We start from the raw sequence: 12769 nt of genomic DNA, 5'->3' as shown, positions 1-12769 counted from the left end.
AGTTTTTTAAAAAGCACTTAACTGTAAAAACTTTTAGTTTTCTGGCTGGTTCTTTTAAGATAAGTGTCATAAAGCGCTTCACAACAAGATAAATTCTCTAAAAGCAAACAATAAATCTGATTATTAACCAGAAATTAATTTAAAATTAAGAGAAACATATAATTTTAAACGGAGACTCTTATCTGTTCTGTCAGGTTCTTTAACATAATACCAATAATTTTTAAATTAAAGCCCTCTAGTACAAAACCACAACATAAAAACACACTCGGAAATTTAAATTAATTGGAAGAGTTGCAGAAGACTTTTTGTTTAGACAAGTTTGACAATGAATTAGGCCAGAAAGAAATAAAAGTTTCAGTATCTCCAGATCAGGATTGGATCCAAAAGACTGTTATTATTTAGCAATATTTCTTCGGTCATAAAACAAGAGCTGGCATGAACATCCAAATGAAAGCTGAGTTGAAAATTAGAGAAGAACAGATCTGGCGAGAGGCGTTAAAAGATTGATGGCCGTCTGAATTTGAAGGCGCCGATTTAATCGACTCAACTGCAAACATTCAAGATGCTTCAAAGTTAATTTAGTCCTAATTTGCTTTGTTTGCTGTAAGTTGAGGAAGTTTGATTGCTATAAATAATAAAACATGGTGGCTAAAGGCAAACATTTGATTCCCGTTTAACAATACAAGCCTGAGAGATCAGGATCAACATTTCTCTGTGGTTTGCATGGAATCGATTACATTTCCGCGGCAGAAACGCTGGGTTATATTTAGAAAGGAAAAAAAAATGAAATTATGGTGTTATTTTACAAGCAATATTCCAAGCTCTGAATATTTACTGCTCAAAGCGATTTAAATGTTCTGTTGCTTTCATAATCACGGTATAAAAACAGTTTTCAGAAGCAGAAATATGTGCAGCTTGACCCAAAATATTTATAGCAAAGACCATAAGTGGTGACTATCAGAAGCGGTGGAAAAGAAAATGACCCAAGTCTGTTAAATCACTTTAAAATTAACTCATTTGTTACCTTTTCTTGAATTACAAGAAGAGAGGAAACGGATGTTTCTCTCAAAAATGACGAATCTTCTGAGGCTCAGCTGCAGAGGTTTTCATCAGTAATGTGTAAAAGAAAAATTGCTTTTGGGAACCAATCTGCTACGTGGAGTTATTTTTAAACCAGGTGAAGCTAAAACTACGTCACTTGAGTTTTGGGTAGAACTTTTTTTTTTACAAAGGTTTTATTTTTATTTCATCTTAGATGCAAAATGTATTTTGTGCAGTTTTGGCTTAATTACAGCCCTGAGTGTGTGGATCGCCCTCTTTTTGAGTCTGTGTGCTCCAGTAAATGATTAATCGATTACTGAATTAGTTTGCAATTATTTACACAATTGATTAATCATTATTAATTTGATCAGATTAATCACAATAATCCGATTAATCACGATTCATTGTTTCAGTTCCACTTCAAGCCTATTGAAAAAGCGCTTTCACAATGCATCCTGTGTCATTTCTCACTTTGTTTCCACCTTCAAAGTTGCGATTGCTTCCTCTTTAGATCACATCAAAACAAAACTAAATATTTTAAGCCACTGCTTCTCTTCAACACTAACAGAGGATTAATTATGAAGCTAAAAATAAAACCAGGCGTCCTCGGTTGTGTAATAAATGGCTATAATTTCTCCCTTGTGCAGTAATTTTTCTTGTTTTAAAGACATTTCCAGTATTCTTTTACATTAATATGTTAATATTTCTGGTTTTTCTAGTAAACAAGATTCAGTTTTTTGGAATTTTTTTGCATGTTGGCCACATTCTTAATCCAAACCAAAAACATTTCCCTCTCAGAGACCCACAGAAGATCCTCTTTCTTTATAAAGTGAGCTTTGCTTCTAAAACATAATAAGAAACATGACTTGTTTCTACATTGTTGCTTTAGTGCATCCTGGTCTAAAACAGATTTTTAAAAATAAATGTGAACAATTATTGAGCTAAAAAACAAAAATAATTGAGTTAACTTTTAAAGCCAGCCTCATTTTGAAGCAGCGTGCTAATCTGCTTATTCAGGTTGCACATTTGTTTTTTGGTTTCCTCTGAATTTTGAAAGTTGTTCCAGATAATGTGACAAAATGTTTTTCTAAACCTTTCTGATGAAGTTACACTTTTTGTTTGCAAAAAGAACATCTGAACGTAGATATCTGATGTTTTTATTTTAAAGAAAGCTCATGTTTTTGTTTTTTATGTAATGATAAAAGTTCAAATCATCCTTAAATCATTGGATTTCCCAACATAAGACCATTTATAAATGGTTTTAATGATTTTTTTCTTCAATAAAAGTCTTTTTAGGCTTTTTCCATTCATATTTTTACCTCCATGTTGTCATTTTCCTACATATCAAGCCAAACATGAACCACTTTTTCCTCTTCCATTTGAAGCACAATCACCGATTCAAGGCAGGACTTTTTCTGCTTTTTGTTACAAACACGAAACTGAGGAAGAGATCCAGCATGTAAAATGTTTGGACCGGTTCTGTTATTCGTCATGTTTGCGTGGAAGTCCTCTTCTGATTCCCACTATGACTCACTGTAACCAGAGGAAAAACATTTTGTTTTGTTGGGGAAAACTATTATACTTTATAGGCAATTAGGAAGCTGTACAGTGAAGTTATGTAACGCTACAGTCTCTTTTGTGTGCATTTAAGGTGGTTTTAAAGTTTTTCTTGTGACCACAGTTACTCAATAGTCTGCATGGCATTGTTGTGACAAAGCCGACATTGAGGTTTGTGTTTCTCGTTTTTGAAATTCCTCCTTTTTGTTGGTAATAAATGCGCATGTATTTACCGGCAGTCCCTCCTCTCGCTTTCCGTTCAGGTTACTGAAATGTAAAGCTGCAACAGTTTTGATGAAATGGAGGGAAAGAACCTCCATAAAGGGGTTTTCCTCTCATATGCATGTCTAGGTTTATATATAAAGTCTGGTGGATATTTTGTTTGTTTGTTTGTTGTTTTTAAAAAAATTCTCCAGGCTTTTTGCTCTTAGATTTTAAGTTCAGTGTGTCACCATGAAAATTTCTCAGATTATTTTTGAAAGTTTTATGATTCAAAAGATTAAATTTGTCGTTTTTAATACAGAATGACTTCAGAGCACAAAAATATATTTGCAAAACCTGAGGTTACGTTCGCACAGCAGGCAAATGCAGCCCAAATCTGCTTCTTTTCTTTTTTTTTTTTGCTAATATCCAAACTATTTTTGATAAACGATTAATTGATTAGTCTGGCGATTAATCGATTATTCTGACGATTAATCAGATAAAGAAATTGGCACATTCTGCAGATTCTGATTCAACCACTTGAGCTTTTTTATACAATATTAGAAATACATTAAAAGATGCAAATACCCAACCTATATCTTTGTTTTTCACCATGATATAATCGACACAATTCCATATTTTTCACCCACAAAAAATCCAATATGTTCCGCTTCCATATGTGGTACTAAACCTGACAACTGTTTTCAAGGAGTCTAAACAGTCATGTGACTTTATCTGGTTTTAAATAATTTATGTCAGACGTGTCATAATTGTGCACCAGAGATCGGTTTTACAAGACCATAAATAGTCCCAGAAATTGATTAGTGTCATGTTTTTATATTAAACTAAATTGATTCATTACTGTTTTCAACTGTTTATATGTAAAAAGAGGAATAGTAGTCTGCCAAAAACATTTCCTGCGTTTTTTTATCAGCAACATTGTGGTATAAAAACTAAAAGAGACATCACAACCGTTAGCTTAGTTTACGCTGTGGAAATGAAAAGGAACCTTTCCTCCATTGCACATGTTATTTCCTGTCATCACTCCGTCTGTATGTGATTCCCCCACTCTCAAAGGTTTATCCAGGGTTCAATGACACCTTCGTTAATTTCAATACGGTGCTTTCAAGGTTTGGAAAGTGCTTGATTTCTGTATAAAGTGCTTGAAAGGTTTGATATTCTATCTGCACAGTTTTGTAATAAAGTTGTCATAAACTTGTCATAGACTTTTTGGTTAAATTAGTTTTGTTCTCAGACCAATCAAGAATATGAGGTGTGTGCAAATTTTCAAAACCTCTAAGAAATTATTAACAGTAATAAATGATGTCATAAAACGATGAACTGAAACTGTCTTCTTTAGTTTGTTAGTATTGTTTTTAGCTACAAAGTTTGAAAACTAGCCTTGAAAATGTTTGAGTTTGACTGTAGGTAATGTATACAAACTCTGAATATTGCAAAAGCAGGTCAAGGTGCAGCTCTGGATCCGATCTCAAAATGATGATGATGTCACTGAGGAATGCTGTCTGAAGGTTGTCTGTGTCTTGTTTCCCGGCAGGGAGCTAATCGGGTGCTATCAGAGAGGCGCTCAGAGCAGCGGCGTCTCCTCACTGTCATCGGAACCACAGCCGTCATGGACTCTGACCTACTTAAGCTGAACCAGCTTAAGGTACAGCCGGCGTCCTGTTGGGTTACAGCCGTCATGATGTTCCATGCACAACGCGTTTTTCAACATGTAGCTTGTTATTCCACATCGAGACGAGCAAAAGGCTTTATTCCTCTAGCAAAGCCTTATCTGGTTTCTGGTGCTTTTAAATTTAAGTCATGCACAGCTACTTTGAAACTATGTTAAAAATGTTTGGGTGGAGTCCTGCACTGCAAAAACACAAAATCTTACCAAGTATTTTTTGGTTCAGTTTCCAATGCAAATGTCTGTACTTGAAATAAGACAAAAGCAACTTAGAAGTAACTTTTTAGCAGCTTGTTTTAAGTAAATAATTCATTCATATCCCTGCTCTGAAACCTCAAATGTTTCTTTATTTTGAAGAATTACAATTTTTTCTTCCTTTAGGAGTTATTTTAGTTTATTGGTTCTCTTTTCTGATTATAAAATACTATAAATCACTTAATTTTGTCATTATAAAGATAATTTTACTGGTATATAACATGCCCAATCCATAGTTACACAAAGCTAGTTGCTAATTAACAAAAATCCACTAAATGTTTATTAATTTCTCAAAGAAATTTGGATTTAGAGAAAACGCTAAATCTCCACTGCAAAATCAAAAGTGTTTTTGTGTTTTAAAATAAAATTAAGTAACTTTTCAACAAGGTATAGGAGGTTATTTTTAATCAGTAAATCCTTAATATTGTTGAAAGAGTACAAGACATGTTTCCCATATTATAAGATGGAGAACTAGGTCCGTTCTAAGAAAAAAAAAGTCAAAATAATCAGAAAAAAATTATATTATGAGAATAAAGTCATAATATTCTCAAGACTTTTTATTCTTGTAATGTTATGACTTTATTCTCATAATTTAATCTTTTTAATTTTCTAATTATGGCCGTCATACTCTGTTGTGATAATCCACCAGTGGAACAAAAACACTTTTCCTATTTTATAATTTATAATAAATTAAAAATGTATTGTCCACTGGCAGATTATTTCACTGACTAGTAATTTTTCATCAATATTAAGGAATTGTTTACTTTAAAAAGGTCCTATATATTGCTAAAAGTTACTTGTTTTGTCTTATTTCAAGTGCACTTAGAAATTTGCACAAACTCTTGGTAAGATTTTGTATTTTTGCAGTGTAAAAGCAGCGATAGAATGATTCCAAAGTTTAGAGAAACGAAAAGCTCGTATTTTTATTTATTTCCATTTAATTTTCCTCCTTACAGTTCAGAAAGAAGAAGCTGCGATTTGGGCGCAGCAGGATCCATGAATGGGGCCTGTTTGCCATGGAGCCCATCGCCGCCGACGAGATGGTCATCGAGTACGTCGGTCAGAACATCAGACAGGTAGGACTTTATTTTATTTTATTTTCATTTTTGCCATTTAAGTGTAAAACAGAATTCAAACTCCAAAGCTTCAACAGACCAAGGATTCGTTTTCCAGATTATTTCACAGCTTGTTAGAACGAGGACCTATTAGGCAAAATTAACTTTTTGTCTGTTTTTATATTTCCATTTGGATCTAAAAACTCACCAAACACTTAAAAAAAAACACCCAGGCATTTTTTTGGCAATAGGTTAAGGTTGTTTTGGTGTCTGGGAAAATGAACCATTTCAAAAACTTTCAGATTGTTGAGTCACATTCTATAGGCTCTGTGCCGTTACCTAGCAACCCCAGTGGAATTCTGCTCGTCACTTAGCAACCCAAACTGAGTTCCGACACGTTTGGTCAGCTGGTTTTACCGCTCTGTGCGAAAAAACAAGTGCTTTGTTGTTGACCTACGGTCCAGAAACCAATTGGTGCATCATTTTCTATTTGCACAAGGCTCTACTAATGCTTTTCAAAGAAGTACGGTTGTGTAATTGCGCAGTTGCAGGACGGTGAAAGCAACACCAGTCATTACTTACTTCAATGGAGATTTCTGTGACACCTGGAAGAAATAAAAACAAACAATCCTGATTTTTATGGACGTATTCACACATTTTCCTTTTGACTTTCTGGTTAAAAGTAAGATTCTTAGTTTTGCGAGTTTGAGTTCTTTAAATAAAAATGAAAGAGAAACAGCTTTTAACAGCTTGTAAAACAAATGCTCTGTCAAACTACAGGCGGTTTGTTTCTTGTGTGAAACAGAATAACAGGAAATGCTGGCCTCTAGCTTTAATTTATTTTTTCTTCCGTTCACACCATAATTCCATGCGCTATGGGTCAATAAATGTCAATCAATGTGGCTAAAATGCAATCCAGAATAATTTAAATGGAAAAATGCTTAAAGCTCATTCTGAAATGACGTTATATGTGCTATAAAATGTAATGAAGATGTTTTGCATCACCCATAGTCCTATTCTAACCTGTTCACCTTTAAAGAAATTATACTTTTTTGTGTTTTGGCATCAATTAAATCGCATGTTCCGACTCGTTGATGCAGATGGTGGCCGACAACCGGGAGAAGCGGTACGCTCAGCAAGGCATCGGGAGCAGCTACCTGTTCAGAGTGGACCACGACACAATAATAGACGCCACTAAGTGTGGCAACCTGGCGCGCTTCATCAACCACTGCTGCACTGTGAGTCTCCACCAAATCAATCACGTCTATCGGTGCAGCGCAGTTCAGGCAACACGGCAGCTCAAAGAGCTTTACGTCATGAAAACATTAAAATGTCATAAACACATCAACAACCTGCTTAGAGCTGCTTTTGAAACATAATAAGTTAAACATTGATCAACATATTTGATGTGTGTTGATGGTTTTGATTGCGGCAGTTGACAGAATGTGATGTTTGTTACTGGCAGAGTTGGGAAGTAACTAGTTAAATTTACTCAGTTACATTTGCTGGAGTAACTTTTTTGAAAAACTTTTCTGTTAGGAGTATATTTACCACGCTGTACTTTTTACTTTATTATTATTAAGTATCTCTACTCTTACTTGAGTAAATTTCTGGATTTTCTACCCACTGAAGGAAAAACTAAAATATTTTTACCAAAAATTCACCCCTGCAGTTTTTGTTACATTTATAAGTTTTTTTATTGGAAAAAAAAAATTATTTGGAAAAATTTTCTTTTGCGTGATTTTGTTGATTTTTATTATTTAAATGAATTATTGTCATTTGATCCTTAAAACACCAATATTTCCACTTAAATTTATATTTTAGTCTAATTTTTAAATATTAAATGATTGAAAATCTGATCAGTTACCAAATCAAATACTTTCTACTCTTACTCGAGTAATTTCTTGGACGGCTACTTTTTACTTCTACTTGAGCATAATTTTGGGTACTCCATCCTCCTCTGGCTAGTGGTTTCACTATTGGTGACTGTATGATCTTTTTTATGACCATGTGCTACAAATAAACTTGATTGGTTGATTAAATATAACGTCACGTATGCGACATTAGTCCTTTCATCCTGAAATGTTCTTCAGGTGATAAAAGTCTGACTTTGTAACTAACTTTATGTGACTCTGAAGGTCCGACGTCTAAACGTTTTAAAATCTTCCTTCCTCAGCCAAACTGCTACGCTAAAGTCATCACCATAGAGTCTCAGAAGAAGATCGTGATCTACTCCAAGCAGCCGATCGCCGTTAACGAGGAGATCACCTACGACTACAAATTCCCCCTGGAGGAGAACAAAATCCCCTGCCTGTGTGGAACGGAGAACTGCCGCGGAACGCTCAACTAGTGAAAAAAAGCACTTCTTGTCCTTTTCTTCTCGCCAGCAGCTGACCTTTACCTCTTTTCTTTCTTTTTTTTCTTTTTTGTCAGAGTTCAGAGCCCCAGAAAGTAGGAAACGGTGTCGCACACATTTGCACTTTTCACTTCAATTGACGTTAACGCGCCTCCTGTTTGGGTTTCTCAACATCGGAGGAGTGGCAGTATTGAGCAAGTCATTAAAACCTTTTTTTTTTTTCTATTTCCACGCCAGCATCCGTTTGATAAACGGTGACACACAGGTCATTTCTGTCTGTGTCGGATCAGTCTTTTTACACATATCATGGGATTTTTCTTTTTTTATATATATATATTTTTTTTCCCCCCAGCATCCATATTCATCCCCACACAAACGCACAGGAATGCCAGAAAAATTCAGGGTTTTTAAAAATCGCTTGTCATGGGCGCACTTTTAAAATAATAATAATAAACTTCTTTCAACTAGGTTTTCAGTCATGCAGGATTTCTGAGTGCGATAGTTGTTTTGTGATTCCTTTCCATCTCTCTTTTGAAAACCTTTGCTGTAATTAATAGTATTTTGTTTCGTTGGCAGAAAGTTTCTTATAATGAAATGACTTTTCCCCTCCGTGTCCCTCTTGGTTCTGATTTGCAACAACCTTCTGCTGTCTAAAAGTGTTAATATTTCTCCTTTCTCAGCCGTTACTGACAGTCAGCACAACAGAACAGTTTTCTCCCTTCACTCTGATGTACCTGCTTTTAACTGCTCATTATTTGCTGCATTTCTTCTGTATGAAAGGTTTTCAGATTCTCACAAAGTTTGCTTGAATAAAGCACTTGGAAATGTTATTTAGTGCTTGGATGTTCCCTACAGGTTCTCCAAGAATAAAGGAACAAAAAAAAAAAAAATGCAAACAATCGTTTCTTTCAGGGTTCCTACACACAATTTTCTTGACGACTTGTTAAAATGTTAGGTTTTTCCAGACATTTTATGCTAAATGATTTTGCCTTCATTTCCAATTTTTTACACATCAGTGTTTAGATTTTTGAATGTCTATACATTCAAAAATAACTAAAAAAGTAGATTTTAGACGGACACATTTACTGAATTTTTTTTCATGTTTGCATTTATTGTGCGAGACTCCAACCCATATTTGGCAAATGACAGATTTTTTTGAAATGTAGTATGTAAACTGTAAGTTATGACAACTGTGTAGGAACCCTGTGCATTATATATTTTCTTCTGCCTGCCTTAAAAAGCGCGTATATCAGCTTCTCTTTGTGTTCCTGTTTTATTTCAACAACAACAAAAACAAAGTCTGTTGGAAGAAAACGGCTGAAGGATTTCGACTTGTTTTCATTGATAACACAGATGTTTAGTTGCTTTACAAGGTTATCTTTAAAAGAAACTCCCCCTGCTCCTCCAAAATTCACTTGTATTTATTTTATCTGAGTGTTTATCACATACCGAACGTCCCTCACTAAAATGTTCTATCCTGACGCGGCGGACGGAGAAGTTGTGTTTTTTGTACGTCGCTGTTTTTCTGCTAGATGAGTTAATGTTGCACTGCAGACAGTCGGGCTCTCTCTTGTTTACCCTGAGTTTTTATTTAAATTTTTTTTTTTTTTTCCCGGACCGTCCAAAGTTTAACTTCGATGTTGAAACTTTTAACCAGACTCCCTCTTTTTTTCTTTTTTTTCTTTTTTGTTCCCACGCAACCTGAAAATTGTGTACTATAATGCTTGTTGCAATGAAAGCCTTTCCTTACAAAACAAAACTTATTTACGACAGGATAAAACATAAAAAAAAATAAAAAGAAGTAAATGTAAATATTGTAGAGATGTTTGTTTCTCGTAGAAACAAGCAGATTCCAAGCTGTAAATATGTTGTTCCTTTTTCTCTCTCCGTGAGGAAACGTGTACATACCTTTCATTCATTTATTTTTTATTGGTTTTTTCCTCTTAATTTGATTATTTTAATATTATTTGCAATATTTCTCTTGTATTAATGCGTTGAACCCTTTATTAATGGTGCATTAAAAATATTTTTTAAATAAAAACAAGAAAATCTGATGTTTTTTCTCCTTCTGATGACTCTTCTTGTCCTGCGAGCTGCAACTTGTTATTTTTAACGGAAAGAGGAAGGGGAAAGATGGCTCGGTTCTCCCAGCAGATGTTGACCTCAGCTGGAAAATCCCTGCATCTGTTTCAAACGCGTTTCTGCCGCTGCCCGGCCTTGTGAACCTCACGTATTGTTTTCTTTTCACCAGACGGGAACAGAATCCTGATCTGGAAAGGGTGTGTTTGGGGGGGGGAAAGATGACAACCGACATGTTTTACAGCTGCCAGGAATTATTAATTATTAAAAAATGTAAGTTGTTCACAAAAAACTCCTTTTATAATTACAGGGAGTTTCTTTGCAACATTGCTTTGTTTACATTAAAGGGGATCAGTTACGGAAAATTTATAATTTTTTTCTTAAGATCTACCAAGCTAACTGTCGACTGTCGTTACCTAGCAACCTCAGCCGACCACAACCCGTCACCTAGCAACCCAAACAGAACTAACGCACATATGCCAGACTAAAATCTCACTATTAAAGAATGCTTTTATGCAAAAAGATGTAATGAACATGTTCTGTGTAGACCATGGACGAATCATAACCTGTTTAAGGAAGCACAGCAGGTGACCTTTAATGTTCAGTTTAAAGCATTAGCTACAATAATGTAGATTTTTGAGGTTGCAACCCGTCCTCTGACTCGGTAATTAGTTGGTAAACTCTTCTGGAAGCGTTACATTCCCTTTTACGGTCGTATCCAGTTACTCTGAACCTTTATCCTCTTCTCAGATGACACAATAAAACCACATACCTTTGAACTCTCCTTCCTGACTCCAAATTATCTGTTGATAGTGTGTAAAGGCCTTGACTGAGTTCAGCGCAAGTTCAAGGACTCCATGTTAGCAAAGTACGGAAAGGGATTAGGGCCAACAAAAATCAAATTCTGACTTTATTTTCAAAATTCCGACTTTTTTTCTCAGAACTCCAACTTTAATCTTAGAAATTTTTTTTGATTCGTAGTTTTTCTCAGCTTTTTATAGAATTCTATTTTCTCAGATTTTTTTTTCCAGAATTTTCACTTATTTTCTCTGAATTTTTTCTTTTTCAAAATCCGACTTAAATCTAAGAATTCTTACTTATCTCAAATTTCTTACTTTTTCAGAATTCTTTATTTTTTCCTCAGAATTCTGATTATTTTCTCTGATTTTTTTTTTTTAAGAATTCTGACTTTAATCTCAAGATTCTAATTCTGTCAATCTGTCAAAGTCCAAACAAAAATCCAAATACTCCTAGGTGTATGTCAACTATGTTGCTAGTATATTAAGTGTTTCCTCCTTGTTATACTTGTAAATTTTCACTTCATCCACACTGAACACTTGTCCCAAATTTGTTTGGTAGATTTGAGTTTTCAGACTAAACAAATTAAACATTTCAAATTTCTGATTCTGATTTTTTTTTTCTAAAACGTCTGAATTCTGAGATTAAAGTCTGATTTTTTTTTTCAGTGGCACTAATCTTGTTCCGTAGATTTTTCCCCCTAGTAAAATAAAGTAAGGCTGAGCTGTATCATCAGTAAAAGGAAAATGGGTGCGCTGGGTATTACTTCAGCTTTAAGATGTCGACTCATGTTGATCTTAAAATAGAATCCTAAATCTGTGTTTGCCTTCATCTGGAAAAAGCAGCTCATTGACTGGAATAGCTGCTCCCACCCAGCTACACACTTAAAAACAGCATCACCTTTATTTTGTAGGTCATGATGAAATGATCTTTATCACACTCTACTGGGAAGTTATCCAATTCGTGTCATCTTTACTAACTGGATTATTTAAGGCACTCCTCAAAGTGCCCTTCTGTTTGTCTTTGGTCTTAAGTCTTCATCGCAGTGGTTACCGTTGCTACTGAGTCATACCTGCAAAAACACAAAACCTTACCAAGTATTTTTTTTTTTACGTTTATACGTTTTTGCTTTTGGACAATTGTTGCAGCTCATACGAATTTAAAAATGTCTAAAACACAATTCTTATGAAACCTAAATTCACTGTAAAGAGTGAAAAATGTTTTTTTTTTTTTTTTAATAAAGTAAAAAAGAAAACCTTTACCAAGGTGCTTCTTACCTTCACAGACTATGAAATGATTGCCTTCCTTCCAGTTGTGCACATGGTGACCAAAACGGTGTGTTTTGGTTACCGTTTCCTAGCAACAAGGAATTTGCTCGTCTCCTTGAGGCCCGTAGCGGTTCTCAACAGAAGGTTAATGGCATATTCTGTCCCAGGTGTTCTAATATTAGAAACGCTAAATTTAAATAAAAAAACAGGAAACAAGAAAATGCCTGAGTTTGCAATAAAAACGTTCAAAACAGAGGAATTTAAAACTTGCCGGGATATCTGTCAATTGTTTTAGAGATAAAATATCAGAATAGAAATTAATTTTAATGTCTTTGTGCACAAATAAAGCACAACAAAATTTAAAATGATATATCATAATCATTCCAGTGCTTAAACAAATTATAATTTTTGCTTGAAGCAAATATCTTGGGTATAGTACCAAAAAAATGTACTTAAGTAAGAGTAGCAGAAC

The 12769-nt window shown here is 34.5% G+C and overlaps 1 protein-coding gene across 3 annotated transcripts in view; it reads left to right on the top strand.

Moving 5' to 3' along the window:
* LOC102234339 (histone-lysine N-methyltransferase SETD1A) overlaps positions 1-10206 on the top strand; it is a 31378-nt gene extending 21172 nt beyond the window's left edge. For all 3 annotated transcript variants that reach the window (XM_023348923.1, XM_023348924.1, XM_014475293.2), the window contains exons 18-21: positions 4355-4465; positions 5698-5817; positions 6897-7034; positions 7973-10206. In XM_023348923.1, the coding sequence (XP_023204691.1) occupies positions 4355-4465; positions 5698-5817; positions 6897-7034; positions 7973-8146 (543 nt within the window). In that variant the 3' untranslated portion in view covers positions 8147-10206. The remainder of the gene's footprint in view (positions 1-4354; positions 4466-5697; positions 5818-6896; positions 7035-7972) is intronic.
* The last annotated feature ends 2563 nt before the right edge of the window (positions 10207-12769 follow it).

This window comes from Xiphophorus maculatus, chromosome 16, assembly GCF_002775205.1.
Source record: "Xiphophorus maculatus strain JP 163 A chromosome 16, X_maculatus-5.0-male, whole genome shotgun sequence".
Taxonomy (NCBI): Eukaryota; Metazoa; Chordata; class Actinopteri; order Cyprinodontiformes; family Poeciliidae; genus Xiphophorus; species Xiphophorus maculatus.
This window is presented reverse-complemented; position numbering and strand designations above follow the sequence as displayed.